At 34.7% G+C, this 27,565-nt stretch overlaps 1 protein-coding gene across 10 annotated transcripts in view; it reads right to left on the bottom strand.

Annotated features, from left to right (window-relative positions):
• HEATR5A (HEAT repeat containing 5A) overlaps positions 1 to 27,565 on the bottom strand; it is a 69,210-nt gene that overhangs the window by 35,197 nt on the left and 6,448 nt on the right. For 9 of the 10 annotated variants that reach the window (XM_030034111.2, XM_030034155.2, XM_030034150.2 and 6 more), the window contains exons 2-15: positions 24,233 to 24,316; positions 22,445 to 22,704; positions 21,161 to 21,372; positions 16,369 to 16,477; positions 15,689 to 15,838; positions 15,258 to 15,429; positions 13,098 to 13,258; positions 10,347 to 10,602; positions 9,050 to 9,205; positions 7,991 to 8,241; positions 4,635 to 4,746; positions 3,584 to 3,736; positions 2,147 to 2,246; positions 1,272 to 1,381 (exon numbers count right to left, since the gene is read on the bottom strand). In XM_030034111.2, coding sequence (XP_029889971.1) covers positions 1,272 to 1,381; positions 2,147 to 2,246; positions 3,584 to 3,736; positions 4,635 to 4,746; positions 7,991 to 8,241; positions 9,050 to 9,205; positions 10,347 to 10,602; positions 13,098 to 13,258; positions 15,258 to 15,429; positions 15,689 to 15,838; positions 16,369 to 16,477; positions 21,161 to 21,372; positions 22,445 to 22,570 — 2,068 coding nt within the window. In that variant the 5' untranslated portion in view covers positions 22,571 to 22,704; positions 24,233 to 24,316. Of the gene's footprint in view, positions 1 to 1,271; positions 1,382 to 2,146; positions 2,247 to 3,583; positions 3,737 to 4,634; positions 4,747 to 7,990; positions 8,242 to 9,049; positions 9,206 to 10,346; positions 10,603 to 13,097; positions 13,259 to 15,257; positions 15,430 to 15,688; positions 15,839 to 16,368; positions 16,478 to 21,160; positions 21,373 to 22,444; positions 22,705 to 24,232; positions 24,317 to 27,565 lie in introns of those variants that run through there. The other variant, XM_030034177.1, reaches the window with a different exon arrangement.

Below are 27,565 nucleotides of genomic sequence, written 5' to 3'. Positions count from 1 at the left end.
TCTGTCAAATTACTGTTTTGATTCTAAGGCTATTTACAAAGATTTCAGCAGGGTGACCACTTATTTATAACAAACCTTTTAAACTTTTTCTTTATTTATTGGTTCTAGCATGCAGCATCCTCAGCTAGGATGCTCTCTCACAAAAGTCAGGCTTTGCAGGTCACACTGTAAAACACTGTATATTTTTCAATAAAGTTAGACCATATGCAAAAATCCCAAACACACCAAGAAACTGCCAAACCCACCTGTACCCAAATATTTGTATTCTATAAAACATCACCCCTGTAATAAAAGAAAATAAATAATTTGCTTTAAGGGATGGAGGTTTTCAGTCTTTTAAGCCTAAGTCACAAATGAATCTTATACACTATGCTTCAAGTGTTATATACAGACTTCTAATGTGACAACAGCTTTAAGGCAAAGGTCAAGGATTTGTCCTTATGAAGAGTCACTTAGCAGTTACCACTAGATGGAGCAGATTATTTGAGTAAGGATTCCTTCCCTCCATGATACAGAGTACACAGCCAATGCCTGCCTGGCCCATACTCTCTCCGTCCTGATGAGACACCCTGTACTTCCCTTTACAACTGTCAAAACCACTCTGGTTCCTTATTTCAGTCCATACAGTACTCTGTGGCAAACAATTTAAAGACAACAAAGGTATTTATTGTTTTAGTTGAACTGTTAGACCTAACTACAGTGCATAGTTATTGGATTAGAGGATTAGATTTTAAATACTGCTAGTTATGTTCTGCTACAGAAAAGTAAGTCTATCTCCAGATTTCGTTGAAATTTTTCTTTAAATACAACCTTTTTATCCACAATCTGCACAGGATCAGATTAATATATCTGTAATATGTAAGTCTACTTGAAGCAATTAAATTAAACTCTTTAAATGGACTATATGCAATTGGTTTATGCTAAGATTACACCTTTTGGATTTAGGATTCAATGGAAAGTAAAACAGGCAAAGAAAGTCAATTCTTCAAAGAGTTTAAAATTGCAATGTTGTCTACCTTCAAGTTTCAACTAAAAATAGGACAAAAGTCTGCATTTGTAACATGAGAGGGGGAAAAAGAGGATCATAAACACTATCTTTTCAAAACCATAGTGACTTCACTACAATTTCATCAAATTTAAACACAGGGAATAAAATTTGTTTATTAGAAATTGTGGAATTAATTCTTGCTAGCTGAATATATGTTGAACAAAATCTTAAAAATGAGCCCATGGTATTTTTAATGGATTTCTCTTTGTAAGGAAATACATACCTTCATAAGTCTTTGGAGGCAATACTGCTAGCAATTCATAAAGTTTATGTCTGTAAACCGTTGATGGTGTTTTTAAAGAATTTCCATATGATTTATATATTGAGGAAAGCCTTAAAATATAAAAAGCACATCAGAGATGTTGAAGACTTTAAGCATTATGCAACACTCCAGTTTCTTTTGTACCACTCTACTGAATACTTTTAAAATCTATACATATTGTAAGTACAGTTTTGATTTGCATTACGAATAGTAAGCAAAACAACTTATTTCACATGTTCTGACAGAATATCTGTTCTCCATTCCCAGTCATTATTTTTATTTAATACTAGAAAAATAAACAAGGCTTTCTATTTCCTTTGACTGTACCTATATTTATTATAATTAACTTTTTTGTGGATATATCTCTGTAAGTTAATGTTTAGAGCCCAAATACATTAAATCACTACTACATATTCTGAAGGCAAAAGTTTAAAAAATATTAGACCCTTTCCAGCTTAGCTCTGAATCTAAACATAAAAAATGCCCATATCTAAAACTGTTTGTCCAAGCGTATTCTTGAACTTTGTTTTTTATATTATTAAAAATGACCACGTGTAAACACAAATGTGTAGTTTGATTAAAAAAGCAGAATAAAAACACTAACTTAACAAAATCATGCAATAACTTCTTCCCTAGCTCTTTTACACAATACTGGAATCTGAGACACATCATGATGCCAGCTAAAGTCTTCAGCTATACAGCTGAATGCTATACTCTTAATTTTTGTACCTTGAAAAGAAAGTTCTTTAGAAAGCACACTAAATCAAATACAAGAAGATTACTCTGTAGCTTTTCAAAACCAGAATCTAATTTAACAGTTTTATACACACACTTACTGTGTCAATAAATCAACAGCACTAGGAAGAGGAGGAAGAAGTCTCTGAACAACTTCATCTGTAAGAAGACCAGCACAGTGGGAAACAAAGCTTTTGATAGCTAGAAAAGGAATTGGATTTTAACTTAGTGTGAGATATCTAGAAGAAAAAAAATCACATTAGTGAAGTAATCACACTATTACCTCACTAATAATTTACACGTAGAAGAAAGCATGCAAAAAAATTTTAAAATACTTTCACCAATAATTTAGGAAACTGATAAAAATCTCAGATGAAAAAAGTCATATTTACAGATGCAGTGTTTTGGTGTCTCAGCTTGGATGTTCATATCCTGACTTTTAATTGCATATATAAACGCAAGCATTTTTTGCTTTTTGGTATGAATTATGGGATATAACTCAGCTTCATGATAATTCCATGATAATAATACAAAAAAGAAAAAAGTGGGAGAATGATGATATTTAGATGACCTACTGCTCACTTTGCTAGTTTTCTATTTAAATTTAGCTTAAATACTGTACTTTAAGAAACAACTTACATGTACACAAGTATTTTTCATTATTTACAGAAAATTAATCTTGAATTTAATTTTCAAAAAGCACCTGGAGAATATACAGTATTAAAGATGTATTTCCAAAAGAAAAAAAAGAATTAAAAGTTAATTGTTTAGGTTACTTCTAAAATGAAATTACTATTGACTTCCACACTTTCTGATAGATTTTAATAGTGAGAGAGAGGGGTGATCACTATACTAGAGTTCACATTTCTGCAATGCAAAGGACCCTTTAGTACTTTAGAATACTGAAACACATTAAGTATTTGAAGATCACTGGAGTCATCTCTTGTAAACCCAAATTCACAATATTCCATGATGAAAAATTGCAACCTACCAGACAGCAGCCAAATACATTGTCGTCTTCACTGGCTGAGAACTGCAACTTCCTTATTATATTTTTTACCCAAGTCTTCCCACCCTCACAACGTGTTTGACTGACTCACCAATTCTATTTTGCTTACAGTAAGTTACCTATTAGGAAACAGAACTGCCATTTACCAAATATAATAGACTGTAAACAACAGAACATAACCTGGTTTGGGTCTTCATTCATTACTGTGATATGTAGGTCAAATAAGAGAGGAGAAGCAACCTTCCTGAAATCACTTACTGTTTGGAAATCAACTGATTAGAAGAACAAGAGGAAAAACCCTCTTGGGTTTTTTGTTTGTTTGTTTTTTACAAAAATGAAACACATGTATATATAGGTAGATACACATAGGTAAATATATATGTACAAGCACATATATTGGGGAGTGAATACATCCTTTACCATCCAGTGAAAAAAATCAATATGAAGTATCATTGTTCTTTCAGAAGGAAAAATAAACAAACAGCCCAACTAACAATATGCAGAGAAAGACACTGTAAATCCCGCTTACCACAGAGAGCACCAGCACGACCTTCCAGTGTTACTTGCCAGGTAAATGAATCTCCTCGTGTCTTCTCTGTTTCTAGGTCTTTAGGGCATGATGGAAAGATGCACTTCCACAGTAACAGCATTCGTGGTAGATGGTGTTGGACAACTGCAGGACCTGTAAACGTTGACAGTTGTCATGCCAATGTAAGGATTAATAAAATTAAATTTTCTCTTTGGTTCTTTTTTCTATGTTCACAAAATCTTTACAGCTGTGAACAAAACCTTATGCTACCTTCCCAGCCTTCTTATATATAATTTCTCAAATGTTTAGCGTCTTGGTACTCCGTTTTCATACATAACTACATACCCATTGACACACACACTAGTATGCCACCAAGCCAACTATAATCTCTGTTTCACTAAGCACAAACCTTGTGGATCACCAGCATAAAAGAGATGTAATAAGCAATAGCGATGTGCAGAAAAGCAAACATTTCTTATAAGTTAATGCACAAGGTGTGTTTTCCCTAATCTAAGAAAAAAACAGGAGCCGTTGAGCAGAAGTAACAGCTGAAAACATGAAAGGTGCCTTAAAAAATATGAACAAAACAGATAAAATACATTCTTCATTAGTAATTTAGTGATCACAGTCAATAATCTGACCACTAATAAATATCAGAAAACTCTGTAAGATTTCAAATGCCTGACAAGAGGGAAATACAAATTATTAGCTCATTTTATGCTGGGATAGATGTTAAAAAATAGCAGTGTAATTCTTCATTACCACAAAGACATTTGGTTATATTGACTTTGAAATTATATCTTCTACATTTAATTAATAGTGGTCCCACCCAGTCACTGTTTTTCAGACTTTGCTCCCAATGAGCTAATAGCAAATTTGAAAGAAATGACATTTTTATTTTAGAAAGTTTTTCTAAAGATTCCAATTAACATTTGTTTTTTTAGAATTATTTTGCAGTGGTAAATTAAATGAAACATCAAAAGAACTAAAGTCAGAGACAGAACACAGAACAGCTTAATGTAGTTGAAGAAGAATTGTAGAAAGCTACTACCTAGTGTCATGAGAGCAGCTATCAACAGCCATCCAGCCTGTGTTCGCTGCAGTGAAATGCGACTGTTTTGAGAAGCACAACACAGCAAATCCTCTGCTACTGTCATGATTACCTTCAAAGTTAAAGAGAAAAACAGAGCATCAGCATCTTAGTAACTACCAAATGTTTTTTCAATATTATTTGCTGTGATACTTAATCCTATTTCAGTGTCCCCAGATAGAATGCCATCTTCTTCTCACACTATAGCAATAAACTCGGGCTCATGAAGTTTCAATGACTGACTTCAGTACTAGTCTGGGATGACTTCAACGGTTCTGTGGGGTACTAGGTAAGTTACTTTGCTGGTTTGTCCTCTTTCTTTTATCAGCAGTAAAATGGCAGCTCATAATTCTCACAGGAATATGCATTGCAAGGATAGAGTGTTTTGATACTCTGTTTATGTCACTATGTAGAAAAAGGATAGCATGAGACCTACAAACTAGAGCTCAGAAGTGGCAAGAGGTGTAACTATCTTTTTATCCCTGTTTTAGAATAATGTCTGTCATTGTCTCTCACAGTTTTCAAATCAACAAATGGTATGACTAAACAAGTTAGAATGGTATAGTTAGAATTAATACTATCTTTAGCTTCTCTGCAATAATTGCACATGCCTACTATTATGTGCTAAATGCAAGATGACAATCTGTGCTCGTTACCAAAGCACAAGCTACCTAGAATTTACATGGAGGAACACATACTGTGTCCATGATCAACTACCACAGTATGGCTACAAATGCTGAAAGTATTCTGCAGGTGATTTTGCTTCAATTATGTTTCACATATGCCAAAAAGTATTTCTTACATCTTGCATTATGTCTGGTCACCAAAACAAACTGCTTATAAGTTAGTATTACAAGTAAGAAGTGTCATTATCAATAATACCATTAGAAGCCTCCGTATAGACAGCATCCTTCTCTAATTCTTTTGCAGACTGTAATTTATTTGGACAGTATAGACAACATCCTTCTGAAATTTATTTGCACACTTATAAAAATGTCATGAAAGTTTGCACATGAAAGTTTGCTTCATGAAAGTTTGAAATTTGTACACTTCCAAAACTTCATGAAATATTAACAGTCTGAAAATATTAGTTTCCCCAATCCCATAATGCTATCAGGTGGTTGCAAATGAAGAAATTTATTTTTATAGATTCCTGATAGAGTTAAAATATTTGATTCTAAAATTAAAACAGTACCCTTGTTAAATTATACTACTAAAAATCAGTAACAGCTTAGTTTACTTAAATTACCTGTAAAACAAACATCCTAGAAAGGATTTCATTTACTGATCTCTGACAATTTTTCTCTCTATGTACTAGGAGAAATGTCTTATTTTTGAAGTATGTTTTTTGAACTGAAGTACAAACACTAGTACGGAATGCTAAATATATACAAACCTACTAATTATTTTGTTTTCCTGAATAGGTTCCATCTGCAACTCTAACTGCTCTCTCAAAGGAAAATGCATTAATATAAAACAGCTTCTGTCTAGGTCACTACTGTCTACGTTTGAGATTTCCTTTTCAAAACTGCTCTATTTAACATTGGTCTCTTTCAGCTCCTCAGAAGAGGAGCTAGTCTGGAATCTGGCAGTGTTCCTAGGAGAGAATGGAAAAGAGCTTTTGTCAACTCCTCTGTTCTCCCCCCTGCCAGCTTAGCACAGAATACAGTGTTTCTCCCACACTTTTCCGTGCCCTCCCATACCTCCTCCTGGCCCTACTTCATCCTATTCTATTCCTCTAAAATAAATCTTTGTTAAGAATTACATTTCTGTGTTAAATAGAAACTGTAGCTCTGCTTAGGTGTATAGTATTTGAATGGCACTTCTTATCTATATAGCTGGGCAAATGATATTCATTTTGTTCTCTCCCTGTGGTCTTTCAGTAATCAGGAGGAAAAGTTTTTAAAAGCTAAGAAAAACAGGCTTTTTTTTTTTTACATTTATAAACTGTTTTCATCAGCAGTTGGGACTTTGAATGTTGAGAACTGTAGCTAGCAATGTCTGTTAAGGAGTGGTGTGGAACTGTTAGTACTCAACACGGAAAGGGTGGGCTGGAATCACTGCAAGGGACGTTTTTCATAATGTACATTCCTTTCATTTACATTTACATTTCCTTACATGTGCATTCCTTTCATCTTACAGTGATGTGATAACAAGAAAAAATCCATAGTCCTTGTGTCAAAGTGTGCCACTTCTCTAATGTCCACTGGCTCTGAAACAGGTATTTTCAGAACTGCGAATGTAAGCTTCTACATTATGAAGAGAATTAGCATGTACTACTGACATTTTGTTGCACCGTGGTTTTCCAACTGTGAGTAACTCCATGGATAAAGTTCTCATTGAGATGGAAACAGCTTCTTCTCCTGGTCTGTATGTCTACATCTGCATATCCCTAAAACTTCAGAGCACAGTATATCCTATCTGTGCTAGAGGAGAGATTGGTACAAGCATCTTAGACTATGGTAATGCAAGAAACTGGTTTCTGTTAAATTCTGTAAAACAAAACGAAAAGTGTGTATCTGTTGGACTTGATTAAAGATTTTGTTGGACTTGACCACTGATGTTCAAGATAATACATAATTTCTGTTACTGGTGTAAGCACTGAATAAACTGTATACACTGGAGGGTCATTGATGGGCCTGGGAAACATTAATTTGGCTTAATCTATGATAGAACGAGTTTCCTTCCAGGAAACTTATTTCTAACATCAGATCATGCAATAGATCTGTATGTACACTTCTAGTTATTTTTTATAAAAGAAAGATCTTTTCCTTTGGCAAAGTCTGATACATTTCAGCTGTACGTACTCCAAACTAGCCTTTTCTCACCATTAACACTGCTGAAATGTCAGCTTTCTAATTTAAGTCAATGTCAAACTGGGCCAGATTTGGAGAAGGTTTGATCTTGCTATAAAGAATTTAGTTTGAAATTCCAAAAAACATAACTCTACTCAAGAAATGTTTTCTCCAGGTAAACCTTGTCTTAGACTGTTCGATTTAAGTCCTTACAGGTCCACAGAATAGACCTCTGTCCCAAAACAACAAACTTCTCCCTTAACAAACTTCTCCATTAGAAAAAGGTTGCAGTATGAGTGGTTAATAAAGTCATTAGTAATATTTCCTGAGAAATTCACAATCCTGACACATGTGAGAAAAACACTTGTTTATTTGAGTTACGGTATGCTTCAAAATCCCCTTCTTGAGGAAAGAAAGTATCATCAGTATACTGGGTTATGTAATCACATCATAAAGAATACATGCAAATACTACTGCAAAAACATCAAAGAACTGCCTGTAAGTAAAGTATTCAGACCATACCTTCCCTTTTCCATGTGGAATTCCTAAAGGACAGTGTTTTACTGCACCCAGCAAAGCAGCAACAGCAAAACTGTAGCCAGTTACTCCTTCTGGGGACGATTTCAATGCACTAAGACGTTCAATGCAACGATCCAACAGCAGGGACACATAGTAGGGCAATGCTACTGCAATACAGCGTAAACACCAAGCTGCTGTTAGTCTAACTGAAATGCTGGGATGAAGAATGACAGAAATTACTGCTTCCAGAACTCCTGAAAAATAAAATGTATAAACACACTTAAGAAATAGGCAAGCAGATTGTCAAACAAGCAAAAATGTACACAGAGGACTGGTGAACATACTACTATCCAGTTTCTGTACTTCTCTTTAAAAAGTACCATTGATCTTTATTGTGAAATATTTCTTATAAAATCTAAATACTTCAATATTTTTCCAAAAAAAGTTACCTTGAATGAAAAGTAACAATATGGAGAAAACCTAACATATTATGCCGTTATTCACCAACATGCACAGAAAATATCTGTAAGTATTCCTAAGGAAGCAGTAATCCATGCAGTGGAAACAGATGTCCACTTGAACCTATCCAGAAAAAAATGCAGCTAAATGAAAACAATAAAGGTAGATGAAGATACACAGCTCAAACTGATTTACTATAAACATTATAAAGTGTTGGACTTCAAATACAATCCTTAATGGAGTTAAATTCAATACTGGTTTTAGTGTTGGTTTTTTTTTAATTAACATACCAGTACAGGTCAGAGAAGATACAGAACTCTTTGGGCAATGCCTGAAGATTTCCTACAGCTTGTAAGGTAGCCAACTTCCCCTCTTCCTTTTTTGTTTTTAGGTTAGTGACAGAAAACAGAAAAGGATAGAACTAAAGAGGTCCAAGCGAGGAGACTGCACTCTAGAAGAAAGGTTGCTATAGTCAATGCCAGACAAATGATCCCAACAGATTTGAAAGAACTGACAGTCTAGCCATAAGAAATCAGAGAAGACCACAGTAAACAAAGGAATATATCTTGTACTCTGGTTCACAAAATAATTCAGGGCTTGTACCTGTACTGGAGTCTTGCAGTAATGGTGCTGCTGTAGTTCCTAAGCCGTGGATGAGACTTCCAAGTTCCTGAAGTGCACACACAAGCACATGCTGACTTGCTGTTACATCTGTTGTACTAATTCTTGTTTCCAAGTTATTGTCACTCATTGCAGTATCTGATAACACAATATAGGAAGATCCCCAGGAAATCATTACCAAAATGAAACAAACAGATTGGAAAAAGGATTTTGCTATGATAAGTTGTTTATATTACCAAATGACCTTTTGTCATTACCATTTTTATTTTTGACTAAACTGTTTTCATAAAGGTTTACCTTCACCGAGACAAGTACATTTCTATTACTCAAATGGATAGTGTAGTAATGTCTGTGAGGGCAGGAGAGTAGATAAAATGGAAGCTACCAAATTGCTTATCTTTAAGTGATGGGGAACAGCAACTAGTAAGCAGCATGCTATTCTCAGCCTCACCAAAAGTGACTTGAAGAAGTCATGCTTTGATATAACTTGCCAGACTTTACTACATAGTAGGAGAAAAGAAGGGGAAGGAAAGAGTGAAATAGTGCGAGAGCAAGCGAGCGAGAATGTGGGGGTGTGAAATAAAGAGGGAGGGAAAAATCTGGAGTTTTTTGAAAGTTCCTCTTTTGAGACAAAAATGATGATGTCAGTTTAGACATTTAACATTTAGATATTTAACTAGGATACAATATGCAGCTGTACACAACGGGATGACTGGTTATGCCCAGCATTCTCTTTCTTTTCCCCTACAAGGACGATGGTGGAAGATCAGCAGCTTTTTTTGGAAGCTGTGTACAAGACTTTATCATGCAAGAGATCTGTTTTCTCCAGAAGAAATGCTCATTTTGTCAATTAGGAACAAATGCTTCTTTTTTGAACCATCAGTAGTGTCAGCTGCTCTGAACAGGAAGGCAGAATCTGGCCAGACACACATTAACTGCCAATTTAACTTATTTTACAATACTGTCTGTATTTTATTACTGCATATATTTATTATTTTATTTTATTTGTAATTGGTTAAATTTATATTCGCCAGGGAAGAAGTGTTAAACAAGATGTTTACGCTTGTGTGGGTACACACATGCAGAATCACAGACACACACAAACAAATAACCAGCCCAAGTTAAAAACAAAGGAGTCCATCAAAAGCCCTCTACATTATTATGGTAATAAATCAGCACTATATATTCTATTTCTGCAGTCTCTGGATTAGGAAGTTGGACAATCACTTAAAAAAAGAAAAAACAGAGGCCCAAATGGATAATCTTGTTAGACTCATACCCACAACTTTCTTCAGTTTCCAGATGGCCTGACAAATCTCCTTGGCAGCTGCAATTTGAGCTTTTTCCCCAAGAAGGCCTCCTACTGTAGCTCGAAGGATAAATGAAACACAGCGGCGACAGCCGATAGCATCCATCTGACTCTGAATAACCTTAGGGTGAGACTGAGGCACCAGATCTAGAATATGGGAAAGGAAGGCAGAGAAGTTCCTTTCAAGCCATTGTGCTCCTAATGTAGAGACAAATACCACATATGCCTGGAAGAGATTTGAAAAGAAGCCATATTTTAGAGCAAAATCACCTGGAAAACCACTGCCAGCTATCCCACATACATATTTTTTTTTAATCTCTACACATTGCCACAACTGGGAACGTCACTAAACTGAGATTATTTACACATTTATGCATCCATAAATTATGTATGTTCTCACTTTCAGGTAGCTGCAATTTTTTTTTTTATCTAAGTAATTTAAATTACTATCAAAACTGTACTAGCAACATTGCAGCCTGCTTTGACTGTAAGTTAATTCAAACTGCTTGCCCATGTTATTTCATTCCAGACTGTGAGAAATGGCAGTTTACCCTGCACAGGCACTTGTTATGTAAAACATTGTGTTTGGTCTCACTGAACAACAGCTTCCAGCTATTTAACATTCTGCACATGGAACCCAAATTTAATGTATGAATGCATTTTAAGAACTACTATGTTACAAAACTATAACCCATAACCCTGACAGAATTTTGTTATTATAGGCTTTGAATTAGGGAATATTTGCAGCCCTCAAGCACTGCTCTTCATCTCAATGAATTTTAATTGTTTGCCTTGCAATGGAGGTACCATAAAAAGACTATGTTTGTCACAACAAAGAGAAAGAATGCAGAGTCACTTTACAAATCTAATCACCACAGGACCATTTATTTTGCCACATAATACGCTCCCTTACAAATGCCTTCCATGTGCATGTGTTGGATTTTTTTTTTAATGAATAGATGTGCTAGCATCAAGAATAGCAAATACAAAAAATGAGAATATGCAAATGAACACACAACATTCCTCATAAGAAAGTTCACAACTACTACCCATATCAACAAACTTCTATATTTGCCTCATACATACTTTGTCATGTGTCTAAGATTAACAACGAAATTATTCACATAAAAGAAAGTGAAGTACTGTAGACGGAGAAGTTGTACTATTAGATCCTGTTAGCATCTAATAGCTCTTCACAAATACTACTTAGGCTTAATAATGTACCAGTACATTACCCCTGTTTTACAGATTTAAAAACTGAGGAATTTAACAGGATAAATAGACTTGTGAAGAGTCATACTGCCGTGGCTACATTTTGAACTACATCTTAAACCTGGCTGTGTCTTGAACAAATATAAATTCTTCTTCCACATGTAAGAAGTCATCTTCAGTGTTTGTCTTATTTTTTAATTTATAATAAGCTCCAATTCACTAATAAGTAATACATTTTATAACTGCAAGTGTTTTCTACTCACAGGCACAGATAGATGCACAATTTCTCAAGGTTTTCTTATAGAAACATTGCACTGTTTTAACCGTTCTGGTACGGTTAGAGTGTACCATGTAGCACAGGTACTATTGTGTTAACGTAGAAATGCATGAAAAAGGAGACAGCCTCCAAAAAACTGTACAAATAGTCAAAATACCAAACTGAAATACCTATTCCTGGAAAACTAATAAAACCACCATGTATATAGCACACACTAGGAGTCTTGCACACATTTTCTAGGCAAATAGCTGTCAAGGTATTATTGTTCCCCAGCTTTTCTGTCTCTCTGCCAGAAGTTAATGTTTCTACCCAGCATGATCTGAGCACAGAAGACAATTTGTGAGCACCTTCTAGCTGTTTCAGTGCAAAGTCTGGCAGCTTCTATCAGTAATTCTAGCTAATTTACAGGTTTTTTTGCACTGCAGAAGTTGAAATGCACTGAAAAACTCCCTTACTGGCACAGGGGACGTATCAAATAGCTGTGGGGACTGTAACATATTAAAATAATCACAGCTGTTTGATATGTAAATATTCATCATGACCTTTAGTCTTGATTCACAGGTTTAACATTTGAATATCTAGGTCTTAGCATATAAATGCCATTTAAGATAATATTTACAGGAAGAACCCAACCTGATATTATCTGAAAAATTTCTACTGTTTTTACCAGCATGCACTATACAGTCTGACTTCAGTCCTGCTCAGTTAACAAAATTCTATCCTCTATAGCATCCTGGAACACAGCAAAACAGGTATTTGGTTTTTTCCACTAAATTCTGTTTTCCTTATTTTTCATGCATTTACCCAAAGCAGAACCATTCTTTCAGAACAGGACTGGGAATGTCCCTATATAGAAGGATACTATTGCAAGTTCAAAGAATTATTGTAACCTCTCCCTTTCATTTTTAGACATAAGGTATTAAGTTTTAAATTAAAAATTTGATTAAAGTACTTATTTATATCACTTACTTGAAATTCATATCACGTGAAGCTTTCACAAGTAATATGTATTTAATTTTGAAAATTTCCAACTATCAGGTAAACAATAAGCAACATCAGAAACTTTTTTTCTTTTCTTTCTAGCATAACTCAAGATGTAAATTGTTGTTTTAAAGTACATACATTTTGTCACAGATACAAAAAGGGATGAAATAAGAAATATATGGAGAGCAAAACAGTTATTATAGGAATGTTTAGCAATCTCAGAAAATGATAACTAACGTAATCCAAACCTGGGTGACTCCAACTCTAACATCTCTGCTGACTGAACTCGTCCCTTTCAACATATCGCCACTGGCTCGTAGAAACCCACAACTTCCGCGCAGAAATCCAGTTCCCAATAGCTCCATCACTTCTTCCAAAGAGATTCTGCGGAAGTTATGCCTGGCGGATGCTAAGAAGAGATGTAGATCTTTAGAGAAATAGCTCTGTAAAACTTGTTACATTTTAGAAGAAAAGTTAAACTCTGTTTTAGAAAAAACAATTTGCACAAATTCAGTAGCACAATCAAATCCAAATACTGTTTGAGCATAATTTCACAACAGAAACTAAGACATTTTAGGACTCAGTGCTCCAGTGAACCACAATATCGCTCATGTTTTTCTGCTTCAGCTATCTTTAAATTGTTTAGGCCATCACCTAATATTTATACATACATTTACTCTCCCTCAATATTTACCATCTAATCTAAGCTCCCCTTGCAAAAAGCTCTGTATGGCCTCCTCCTACCACCTGAAGCTTCATGAAATCCCTGACTCTAACTCATTCCAGCATACTGCCAAAGACAACTCTCTATTCCAAACTCCAGACAGGGCGGATTACCTTTCTGCTATGCGTAGCCCAGATAAGGGCATAGCTACAGGTTCTCTTAGAAACAAAAGCATTTCACCTTAGTATTAAATCAGCTCTTCAAAAGAATGAGATTAATAGAATATGTTTACAATCTTCTAGGAAAATTATTTATCCCCAATTCCTATTCTGTTGTTTTATTTCTTGACAGAAAGTTCATTTAAAACACATGCTGGGACATGTGTGTGCAAACTTAGCATGATGACTGCACACTCTGCAAACTAAGTGACCTAAAATTTTCATTGCATTTTTCATTCTCTTCCAAGAACTGAAATGGGAAAAGAAATGAGAGGATTTGAGAAAATCATGTCCAAAAGAAAGAAAAAAAGCAACCCAATATCAGCAGGTTATTGGATACAATGCAGAAACTTCAGGAGTATGCACTTCTTCATGTACCGCTCCCTCCACCTTTCCCCCCAGCCCCTTCTAGCCTTCACCTAGCTTCTGTCTCACTTAGCTCTACTTCTTTTTAACTAAAAATAACCATATAAATAAAAATAACTAAAAATAACCAACCAAAGAGTTGATGAGCTTCTTACATAACCATATCTTAGCACTTCAGAAGTACAACTACATTGCTTACAAAGATTAAAGAAAACTATTGAGTCTATAAAGAGGTCAGAGTATTTTTTTTTTTTTACTTTACTGGGAAAAGATAAGTGCTGATTGGTTTCTGTAACACAATAATTCTCTCCAAAAGATTCTTAGAAAAATACTTTATAAGTCAAGACTTCAGAGTCTCCAATGCAAATACACAGCCTCAGGAATTTTGAAAGGCAGTAAGTTGGGCTTAAGGGCATGTAGTTTTGTCATTTGCTGCTTATTGCACTAAAGGTCTTCTCTGATCCCATTAAAAGCAGAACAAACAGCCTGAATCACACTTACTCTGCATCCTGTTATATTTTGCTTAGATTACAGTTAGATATTTAGCTTTGGGCTCCTAAGATTGGGCTAAAAATGCCCAGTCTGAATGACACCGAAGACTGGAGGTGTGAACTTTGTGCCAGGATGCTTCAGTTAGATCAAGTACTGTCTGTCAGCAAAAACTGTTACATGGTCTGTTGATTGAACAAAACTGCATGCTCATTTCTGCTTCTGATCACATTTGTACTGCTAGACAATCCAGATGTGTTGTTGATGATTGTGGAAAAACACCTTGAAAATATCCTTAACTCTTTAGTTTGACAAGGAGACACTCCCTCAAATCTTAGTGCTTTCTACACTGCTTATATTAATCTTGCCTTTAAATTCTTGAGGCTACTAATTTCTGTCCATACAATAACAATCTTGTAACAGGGAAAAATAATTTTACCAAATATTTTTCCTTGTTTATTATTTTATAAATACATATATATATGTTAACACAACCAAAACCACAGTACTTCACAAGAAAAATGTTACAAAAAAGACCAATCCAGAGATATGAACAGCCAGATGAAGCTTACATTGTGATTTTACTTCAGGCTTCAACAGAACTTGAGAGTTTCTTATCATCTGACAGATTTTTACAGATGAGGAATCAGCAAACAAAGTACATACTTTACCTGTTGTCTGTTTAGATGTTAGAGCTCTAGCCAATACTGTGCCTAAAAGTTTTGCAACTGCTAATCGTACATCATAATTAGAACCTTCAAAGGATTTAAAACACAAGGTCACAACACTATCCAGGTCTGTACTCCACATAAATACTGCTTCATTCTGAAGTTCAAGAAGACACTAGACAAAAAAGGGAAATAAATATGTTTTGAATGGAAAAGTACTTAGTAAAAATTTTAGTTTGCTACATAATACACGGTTCTCCCTAACAAAATAAGCATTTGCTTTATACTAAAATGACTTCAATTTTTGCTGCCAAGGAGATATCAAAGAAATAAAGATACACAAACAATGTATTTACTGCTGTATTCATCATCCATTAGAACAGAATTTTATTTAGGGAGCTTAATTAATAAAAACAGCTGTTAGAGGACTTTACCTTTGCAGCAGCACAGCGGACTGCCATGGATCGATCTGTCAAACATGATCGGGCAGCTTTGTAAATATCTCTATGACAGGGGATAGCAGCAGCTCCTAAACCATTTAATATATTTTGCAAACTAAGCATGATTTCATAACGACCTTGAGACTGAAAAATGAAAAAGAGAAATGTTAAAAGTTTTGTAACCCTAAGCTCCTTGGAAATACAAAATGCCAACTACTGAAACAGGTAAACAATGGTTTGGGTGTTTTAGACTTTTGGAGATCTGTTTATGCTGAAGTGAGTTAAAGCAGATAACTTGCTCTGTAACTCTATCAGCAAGTGAAAATAGTAATTCTGTGTTGTACTGCAAAGTACTCACTAGCAGTTTAAAACTCAAAACACGGAGTACAAGCTGGAGCAAAAATGTTCTTATTAATAAGGCAATTAAATTTTCTAGTTTATCAAGTTCTTTCATGAAATCAGATTGAGAATAGCTATGAACCATCCTTTTATAGTCATAATCCATTATGACTCCAATAATACTTTGGAATTTAGACACTGATTTTTATCCTATGACTTTCCACAATTTTTTCATATTTTGGTATCATGCACTTTCTCCTATTCATTGGTCCAGCTACCAACAGTAAACATCCTATTATTTTTCCAATCATTTTTTAAACATGCTGTTCCAATACCTCTGCATTCTTCATTGCTTTAAGCACATTCCCAACGGTGTCAGTAAAACTGTTTCCCAAAATTCTTCCCAATTTTTTGTATAAATAGCCCAAGCATACCACCGCAGCACTAAAACAAAAGCAAACCCAAAGACGCGTGAAAATGGATGCAGTAATAGATGAAAGGGATTAAGACGACTAACATAATCAATGGGCAAACAACAAAACAACTAAATAGAATGTCCCAAAAAAGTAAGTGGATTATCAAAAGGCGGGGGGGGGGGGGCGGGCAGAAAAAAGAAAATGGTCTGTGTGTGGCACATACTCACACTCTAGGAGAAATGCAGATAGAAGGGTTGGGAGAATAACTTGAGTAATACAAGAATTCAGGTAATACAATCTTCCAATAAATTTTATGATAGGAATACAATTTTCATATCCACCTTTAAACCCTAACATTAATTTCTAACTAACCATGCCCTGTATCATGCAGTCTATGGCACTGTGCTGCAGCAGATGATGCTAGAAGTAGCCAGGGACAGGTTTATTTACAATTTGATGGTCAATAGTAGACTGCAAATGGTCTAGTAATGAAAATTCTGGCATTTATGTATAACAATACATAATAAGGAAACATCTTGAAGGAAAAAAAAAGTATAAGCCCATGTCCTTTTCACCGCACACAGATTCTGAATTTAGTTTCCAGGTGAAATACCTGACAACTGGAGTCTGTGTGCTCATCGACATCTCCTTTAGCAAAGCAAAAATTGCTAAATATTGAGCAAAAAAAAGAAATAAAGAGTTGCTTAATTAAAGAGTATTTTTCTTTGAATAATTAATGAAGGAAAACACTTTGCTTAAGTATAGACAGATCTATAACTAAATGAATTAATTTTATGAATACAAGGAAAAAGGAAATTATATCTTTAATCAGCTTTCAGCTCTTTGGCCAGACGTACTTAAATATGCAGTGACACTGCTCAGCACCACCTTCAACAAAACAACATTTTATTTATTCCCCAACTGAATTCAACTTTCACATAAAGAATTTTAAAATCTCATACTGAACACATTCTTAATTAGAAAAATGCATTTAATATTAACAGTAATTCCCTAAATGACAAAGCACAGTAAGAAAAACAAAACTGGTATTCTTTACCTCTTATCGTGCCAAAACCCTATTTTCTTTAGCTCTTATCATACCAAAATCCTATTTTCATTAAAGCAACATTTTTCATTATTCCTTATATCCAACTCGTTACACACCAACAATCTGGATTTTAATTTTGTTCATGGTGTGGCTGGGCTCAAAATTACAATTGCACCACCTTACTACTAAATTGATCATCTTATGGTCACAAACACTCTCTTTAATTAGCTTCAAGACTAAATAATATATCTTTCACATCATAATCCAAAGAAAGAATATTTAACAAACATATACAAAAAAAACCCCAAACCAGAACTACCTTATTACATCACGGTATAAGCTGCAAACACTCTTACATAGTTGGTTGTACTGCCATGTGCTTAAGTGTTGTATGAAAGAGTTGATCAGGGTTGAACAGTGATTTCCAGCAACAAAGTGGCAATATTTCTTGATGAGCAACATCTAGTCAACTAAAGCCCAGAATCCAGCTACTTCTGCACATCAATATTTAAGTTTCTATAAAAGTTCAAAGCATAGGACTTAGGAAGCTCTTCTGACTGCCTTCTAGGATTGTAGGACCCTAGTTGTCTATTTTTTTTCCACAAATATTTCTTCACTAAGTCCAAACTGTATTAACTATCGAGTCATTTTATCTGTCAAATCACAAGCAACAGCCAGAAGTTTCCCAGGAAGCCTGTAAATTTATACAAGTTTTGCAGGGAAAAGCCCCTCTGCCTGTGTTTTTTCCTCCCTGTCAGCACGCCTCCATTTTGATATACGACTCTTTATATAAGATACATTTAAGTTGTTTTCTCTCAAATTTTGCCTGAACAATTGTGCTTGGAGAGGTACCAACAAAAATGCAGAACTAAGATACTTAAACATGTGGTAAAATAGCACTGAGATCAGCTATGAAAGTTTGCTGACCATCCAAATGCTTTCAAAATGCTTATGGTTTAAAAGCAGCCCTAGTGAATATTTTAAAAACTTTGTAATTTAAAGTAAAGTAATAAGCTGTATTCACACTATATGACCTGTTTATCTGATCTGTTATAGCATTCACATCACACTCAATTTTAGTAGGAGATGAGTACCTAACTAAGGTTCTGTTTAAAATGCTTGCCTAAAACATTTCCATCTTCCACCTATATGAAAGAAGAAAAATGATAGTTTTTTAGATAAGAGAACAATTCACTGGAAATTTTACTTAGAAAAGTTTCCAGGCAAATCAACATATTGTGAACAATGACGGTGAAATGTTGCTACCAGTCAACATGGGCATGTATGCTAAATAAGGACAGATGGCAAACAAAGACAACACTTTAATCAAGATATTAAAAAAAAAAAAAAAAGAAGAAAAAAAGGCAGTCTTTCTTCACTGAACACCAAGTATTCCATATACTTGCAGCCCAAGATGAACAATTTTACTCAATAAAGGGTTCTGTAGCTCCAATTATTTTTCTGTAGCCTGTTGTCTCAGTGCCAGTACTATAAGAAATCCCTTTTCCAAACCTTTTTTGAAGTAAACCATATTTTACTGCTACCTTTTTCTCCACTTCATGTCTTATTTTCTCTCCTCAGTACTGCTTACACACCCAGCAGGATTCTGAATACTGCCACCTCTCTCTTTCTCCACCAGCTACTTCTCTGCCTTCTGACTCCGGATATCTGCCATTTCTGTTTGTCTTTGCCATTTCTGCCTTACTGCCGATGGAATCCATCATCCCTCCTTGCTATGCCAACATCATCCCACTTCCTCCAGTGTGGCATCTTGCAGGAAGACCCGCAGAGCTCTGTCCCATACTACAACTCACCTATAATGTTAATGCATCTCACCGTTGAGGAGCCAGTAGTACAGCATTAATTTCCTTTGCAGGACTAAGACCTTTTATAACAAACTTACTCTTGACTCAAAAGAGTGCACAAGATGTCAATTGGAACAAGCAGGAAACAAAAAAATATTATGGTATTGTAAAATACAACTGACTCCTTGCAAAAATCTATTTTCAGGAAACTTCACGTGGGTTGTCAGAAACAGGATTAGCATGTGAAGCAAAGGAAGACAGATTCTGCTCTGCTTTGTATACTGTATCATTAATGCACGATGATGTTTTACTATCTCTACCTTTATCTTTAATTTTCTTCACTATAGTGAAAGATGTGCATTGTTTCAGGAATAAAGGTTATGCATAATTCTGCACCTTAAGATTTGGTTTGACATACTGTAATAACAGTTCACATTTCTCTGTTCTGTTGGCTAGGCTTTAGGCGTTTGGTTCCAAACATTTCAGATGTTTCTAACTAACTATACCCAGTTTCCCAGTTGGATTAAGAAATGTACTCAATAACTGTATTTTGTACCTGGAGTTATACTTGTCTGTTTTACTGCTCTTCTGAGCACTACTAATACTTTCTCCTTGTTTTTCAAACACCTGCCCCCTCATTAACTCTGTTATCCGTTGCTGGTGTTCTGTCTGGCCTGATTTTCAATTGTCTGGCTGGAGATCACCAACTGTCTTCTACCCTTTTGGTTCCTGGTGCACACATACAATATCTAATACAACCATATTCTCTGTTTTCTTATGTATCCTGTGGTAGTGAACTCAGGTGCATCATGTCAGGTAAGTATTTTTTTCCTTTTACTAATGTTAAGTGAGTTACTTATGAAAAGCTTTCTTCATCTTTTTGGTAAAAAGCAGGTTAGTTTGACTTGCTGTAAAGCATGGTTTATTCAATATGGCAATACGTATTGCACCTGGTTTTGTCCTGTCACTGAACAAAAACACAAAGCGTAAACAGGCCTCAGTTTACTCTATTACCTTAAAGCATACTATGGTCATTATAGTTCTGAAGGATAGCAACAAGTTTAGCATTCCTACACTCCTAAATACATTAATTTAGCTTAGCTTTCCAATCACTCAAGGCATTTCTTTCCAGGGGATTTAGTAAATACTAGCTAGCTAGTTAGGTCAAATTTGTTCTAACATATGCAACCTACACTGACTCCCATCAGCCACCAAATTGCCTCTGCGTTAAATGCTTCAAAAGTAATCTGATTTTGAAGTGTTTGAATGTGATTGATTCTCTATTATATTTATGTGAATCATAACAAGAAACTTCTAAATAAGGAAGAAAATATATTTTAAGCTTAGTAAATTTTCAAAGGCAATTTATGTTGTAAAGTACTCACCTGATTTTTTTTCCCCCCAACATGTAGCTGAACTTCTTACTCAAAACTTTCCAGTAATGCCACAGAAATGTATTAAATGCTACAGAAGTACTTAACCACTCATAATTCTGCCCTGAAAGCAGCATATACTAAATGATTAAAATCGAATTGTTATAATACCTAGAGGAAAGGAAGCAATTTGAATTTGCTTTCATGTTTCAGATGTATTCAGTTTCTCTTTTTAATATTCAAGTCTAAAAATTTTAGAGATGTAATACCAAAGAAAAAAATTACTTTTTACAGCTGGATACACCCACAATAATGATACTAATCAGGGAAGCTCCCAAATTCTGTGTGTCATATAGTACAAAGCCCTACCAGACAACAGGCAGAAAGGAGGGAGCATACCCTCTCCTACATTAACCTCTTGCCATGTAAATCTGTCTCTCTTGTTACCACTGGATTTGAAGTTTGGAGTTAAAAAAAATACTTACAGTTTCGTAGGCAGATAACTTGGTGAATCATCTTTACTCCGTATGAGTTCATTGCATTTGTCAATTGTTTGGTAAACAGAAAAAGTGTCTCCAGTGCTATAAAGTACGGCTAAGTTCTTGGCAACAAGCCGTCTGGTAGGAGGTCCTGGGGAATTGTTTAATAAAGAAGTCAATTGTTCAACCAGTTTCTTCTGGTTTTCCCTTATATCAGCCTGGAAACAAAATCAGTAACCAGTTAAATTTCAGTTAAATTTAAAAGTTAGTTAAAGATAATTAATGCTAATTATCTTTACTTTCCATTATTACCATTCTGATAATCTGACATGCTTAATTAAAAATGAACATTTTATTGCACCTTTCTCCTTAAAGCAAAGCCATCTCAAATATGTGACTATTTTATTATTCTTCTTCTTAAAAAAAAAAAAAATTTAAAAATCACATTTTTCAGAGCATAATTCTTTCTAGTAGCATTTCAAGTTTATTTTCCCTATGGCATTTGTATAGCTACATCTTGCTAAAACAAAATTGCCTTTTCTTGCTTCTTTTAAGCCTGTTTTAAAATAAAACAATTCACAGAAATATAGTAATTTAAGTAGTAAAGAAGAACCTTAGCAGAGTTTCAAGAAGTTGAGCATTAGAATGGAAAGAACTTCCCTTAAAACTATCATCTATTTTAGTCTTATATCAATAGTCTTATATCAAATGCTCTTTTAAAAAAATAAAGAGCTTAGCACTGTATTTCATTTACATATTTTAACACAAATAACATAACTCTTAAATAGCATTATCTAGGTTGGTTTGCTGTTACATATCCACATATCCTACTCAATATACACTGTACAGTGAACCAAACAATTGGAGAGTTGGCTGGAAATGGATCTTTTATCATTTGATTAGGAAAATAAAAACCAAAGAGCAAGATGCTACATTCTTGCTTGCTAGAGAACTACCAAATTGTGCCATGCTAGGTGGAAGCATGACTATCAGTATTCATCATGGGATTGCAAAATCTTGCAGTAATAATCTGAGTTAAAAAAAAAAAAAAAAAAAAGTAAAAATTCCTTTCATTGGACTAGGGGCTCTGTCACTTGAAGGGCTGTAACCAAAAACTTGTAACATTTAGAAAGCTGCTACTAACACCGAACATACTTTCAGTGCATGTACATAAAAGACATGAAGTAAACAAAATTGAATACTGCTCTTTGTTTTTAAACAAAATAACAAAAAAGACAGAGATAAACAGCTCTGTAATGTGCTTTTCCTCTCAAGTCTCATTATACTTACTCTGCTAGTCACTGGTAAAAGTTTTTCCAAAAACTGTAACCATTCAAAAATGAACTCTGCTTTTTGAAATTCACCAAGCTGGTTATACACTTCTTCATTAAGTAGTAAACTGTGAGCTAACTCCATTCCTTGAAATTTTCCTCAAATCTCTCCTCAAACACCACGGAATAAAAAAAACCTGACAAACTACCAGAACTGTGTTAATGAGTCAGGTTTTCTTCCTCATTAATATCTGGTGACTGAATCAGAAGTTTGAACACCTAAACAGAAAAAGAAAAAAAATTATTGGAGAGTCAGCAATCATATTATATTCATGCTTGGCTTATTAAAACTAAATTTTCAAAGGAAAACTTAAAATAAAAAAAAAAACAGTAGTTTTATTTAGGTGGCTTTAGCAATACTTAATGGTTTTGGAAGTGAGATAATGGCATTGATATAATATGCCAATTAAAGTTAAATATACTTCCGAATATATCAGAGAGGTTCTCACTGAACTACCATTTTTTCTTCATCTTGTTTTACGTGAAGGGAGGTTTTCTAGTACCTGATGACACATATACGTGAAAGTAATAACCAACCAGCCCCAAACATAATGACTTTTGCTTAGAACTAAATGCAGCAATGGCAGTAACATACACCTAACAAACTCCTGTTCATTATATTCACAAATATAAATGCTAACATATTATTCAAACACTTTATGTATTCTCAATGCCAACAAGGCATAAAGAAAAAACAGAGCTTCATTACTGAAAAAAACTCTAATGCTGTCTTTTTTTTAATTAAAAAAAAAAAACAACAAAAAACCCTAAACCTGAAAAAAGAATGTTTCAAAAACTCAAAGTTCAAAAGAAGTTATGTTTTACTTATATCTCTTGGACTACTTTGGGAATTTCCACATTGTCAATAAGCTTAACTAGAAGCAAACCAAGATGAAAAACACTTCTAATGATAACTTTTTTTTTTCCCCACTATTTAATTGCTATATAGCCTCAAACTACAAAATATAATATTCTGTAGGCTTTGCAAACAAAAATAGTCCAGGAGGTTTTGGTAAAACGTCAACCATATTTTAAACTCCCAAATAAATTATCCTTTCCAGAGGTCACTGAGACTGCTGAACATATATTTTTCCCATGCAGCAACAATATTACGGTGTAAAATGATCCATCAAACAGTAAATGGGCAATACAAAGCAATTGTAAATAATTCAGTACTTGGGTTGTCATCAAATGCAGAGCAGAAGGTTACCTTTACTACTTTCTACACATTTTTATGTAAAATTTACTCACAAAGGAAATTAATGACATCTAATTTACTATAATGAACTGTCACTTCAAATTTACCTGAAATACCAGGCAGCTTGACAAGGCACCACACTATAAAATGACAAGCAGAGATAAATATACATAGCTCATTATACCTATATATATTTTACCTGCCTAGGTACGTAGACGTTCACAATTTACCAGATATCTCACTCCTAGAACACTCATAGAACTTAACTCTATCCTCACATTTTTTGCAACATACAAAAAAAAGTAGGATTACATATTTCACTGAATATTTGAGTAGAGTTTCGTCACTGCTCAGCATGGAAACTACATGTACAGGTCACAAACATTCTTTTTTTCCTCACCCAAGGACTGTCCAATATCTACTATCTCTAGGTTACCTACTCCCACAGCAACTGATTCAACTTACATACCCAGCTGAAGATTACAATTCATAGTTGTCTTCCCCAGCTGAAAAGATCAGATTGTTGCCAGACATTGGCAGTTAACTTACCTAGCAGTTAATTTCTCCTCACTGTAAAAACTGTCTCTCTGCTGCTCCAGGTTCTTGGATAAAGGATGTCAAGAACACGATTTTCTAGAAAAAGAATTAACACAAAGATCAACTTTAGGAAGGCACATGAGATACAAGTGTCTATTCTACAGAAAACAAGAATTCCAAAGTCTTGCAATACCGACAATTTTTATTAAGTAATAGCTCACCAAAAAGGCACTAGACTGGAGCTCCATAAATATTATTAGCTCTTCATATGTTACATTTAAATTGGGCAGACCCACCATATTAACCATACAGTTTAGTTCATTTTACTACTGAAACTGCCTTTCTTATTTCTGTTTTATTAACCCTGTTCAAGTCTAAACCAAAAAAAAGTAAGCTCAAACAGCATAATACCATAATTAGTTTCTAGAAAGATGATTCCAGTGCCTTCATAAGACCTACATTACTTCAATACATCTAAAAAAGCACAGGTGCAAAATATTTATTATATTAGTCTGCAACGCTATCATAAATGACCATGTCCTTATCATTAAGTCATAAACAACGTGGCAGCATTCATGTCAAAATCAACAACCAGCAGAGCTGGCAACGGTGACTCAACTGTTCTGAAAATTCATGTACAATACTATGGATACAAGAAGACATGAGGATTATAAATCCATCCTCCTAACTCCCAAATATAATTTGAATATTAGAATCTATGGGCAAAAACATTTCCTTTTAAACCTCATTCAACTCGAAGTTAGTCTGGCAGGACATGAAATACAGGTTGCATGCTACTTTAAAAGTAATCACTCTTCAACCAGTATTTAAAAGACTAAAGTTGAAAACAAATTGAATGTACGTGTAGATTTCAAAGTAATCTAAACTTCTTTAAGCCTGGTGAACCACTGTTCAGCCTGATGAAGAAAAGGCTCAAGGGGACCTAACGGCAGCCCTCAAAAGAGAAGGTTACCAAGAAGATGAAGACAGGTTGTTTACTGAGGTGTATGGGAGGGATAATACAAGAAGTTAATTAAAATAAATAAATTAAAACAAGGAAGGTTCCAACTTGATAGAAGAAAAAAGATTTTCACTGTAAGGATTATCAGCCACTGGGACAGGTGCTGAGAGGTTGCAGAACCTTCACCCTCAGGAGTTTCTAAGACTCAACTGGACAAAGCCCTAAGCAACCCCATCTGAAGTTATTATTGTAACTTGTTTCTAAACAAAACACTTCTACTGTATAAGCACACATTCACAAAAATCATCTAGTTGCGGGGGGGGGTGTTAGTCTAAATTAAAAAAGAAAAATGTTATGGTGTAGTTGCTGGTCTTTATAATGAACACCTGCTAACGTGGCTAGAAACACTAGCAATTCTCAAACTCAGTTCTGAATTACAGAGTTTGATTGTTTTTTTATTCAAGATTTAGTTCTGTAGAAACTGAGAACTGCCCATGCAGCAAAAAAATCACAGACCTGATCTTTCCAGTGCTGGTCAACAAGCAAACCTTGGTTCCATGAAGCTACATACAAAGCGGCATATTATCCACGCTATTCAAAAAAACTTTGCCCAAACACTTACTGAGACTCCCTTTAATGAGCTGTAAGCCTGCACACCAGCGATACTTATGAAGCTTCAAAAATAACAATAAAAGAAGGGCACAGGCATACAAACTTGTGAGAAGAAAGGCGAGAATGTAGGGAATCAAGTTTTTACGGCATCATATTGGTTTTGCAGTCAGATTGGAGAACAACACAAAAGGCACAGTGCTTACAAGGCTATGTAAAACAGAACACAAGCACAGAATGTGGGAATGAGCTGCATTTGATTAATATTAAATATGTCCTTGTTATGTCTACAAGATGTTACTAGGCAATTTCTAAGTGCAGAAGGAAACATCACACCTAAACACATACCGTCCAGACATGGGTGCAACTCTGCTCTAATTAGAGGCATGGCATAGCCCCGTGGTGGGCTAGGCAAGCACAATGAAAGGCTGAATGTAACGCCAGCCATTGCAGGTATTACAGTTTCTTGAACATCATCACGCACTAGTAAATCTATGCAAGTACAACCTACGCATGTAAAGATGCATGTATATATTTACATGAAACCCATGTTTAAAAATGTTGAATTATTTGATAGTCCCTTTCCCCGGTGTTATAATTTTGATGCTTCTCAATCTGAAAAAGAAATCTGGAAAAATAAATGTGAAATTTAATTGAATGAAACACATACTATGCCTTCAACAAAAATGAAAAGGCATACATAGCTGATTTAAAAAAAATAATCTTAATTTTCTAGCTAGCATGACACACCATCCTTTTGGTTTTGTCTTTAGATAACTGAAGTAATTACAAGATTTACTTTCCCATCAGTGCTACAAAAGCAGATCAATCAAAAATCCCTCTTTTTTCCTATGAGGTAAGTTTATTTTACATTTACACTATGCTACAAAACTGTCACAAAGATTTATTGGAAAAGACAGAAGTTGTTCCTACTTATTACCGATGAAATTTTTTTCATTTGCTGACTGCCAGTTGTGGCAAGCAAGATTGTTCAAGACCAGAAAAGAGCTCAGAAAAGCTCTTAGAACAAGCACTAGATGGAATGCTGCCCTGTAAATTGAAAGGAGTATAGGGTGAATCAAGCACTAAAAAGGCAACAGCAATTGAGTTTCTAAAGTTCCTGACAAACCACAAAGAGAAAAAAGGGACTTGTAGTCTTTAAAAAAAAAAAAAAAAAAAAAAAGTGACTGAATCAGGGTAAGACCGATTTGAATAGCTGCCTTTAGCAAGTGGTTTTAAAATATGAAAACCAACAGATCACCCATGACACAGTTATAACAGAGCCAAAAAACCAAATAGATCTATTACGTGTATCAAGTTTATTCTGAGATAGGTAATCTCCTTAGGTTTTAAAAGCTGAGGGAAGCAGTCCATAGACTTGTATTTCTTTCACACGGAAGTCTAAAACAAAAATTAATACACAATAAATTACAAGCTATGAGCAATAGTGGCAACTTAATGAATTTTACTTTTCCTCTTCCTTCTACCCCATGGCATATTTTGTCTCTGCCTAAAAAAAAAGAAAAAAGTAATTGCAATAAAGCAGACTCCTAACTGATGTCTCACTAAAAAAAATAAGCCTTTAAATTATGACTCACTATTTCAAGGAAGATCAGCACAAGTAATGGAAACTACCACACAGATCAAGTATGTACTTACAAATTTGTTTTCTTTTAAGATTTCTTGCATTTGATCTCTCATTGTTCCAACAGTTTGTCTCTCTTTGCCAGGAACAAGTGCTACTCAAACAGAAATCAGACCAACCTCAGCTCTCT

This window comes from Aquila chrysaetos, chromosome 2 (assembly GCF_900496995.4).
Source record: "Aquila chrysaetos chrysaetos chromosome 2, bAquChr1.4, whole genome shotgun sequence".
Taxonomy (NCBI): Eukaryota; Metazoa; Chordata; class Aves; order Accipitriformes; family Accipitridae; genus Aquila; species Aquila chrysaetos.
Note: the sequence above shows the minus strand (reverse complement) of the source record. Positions and strands in the feature narration are given on the sequence as shown.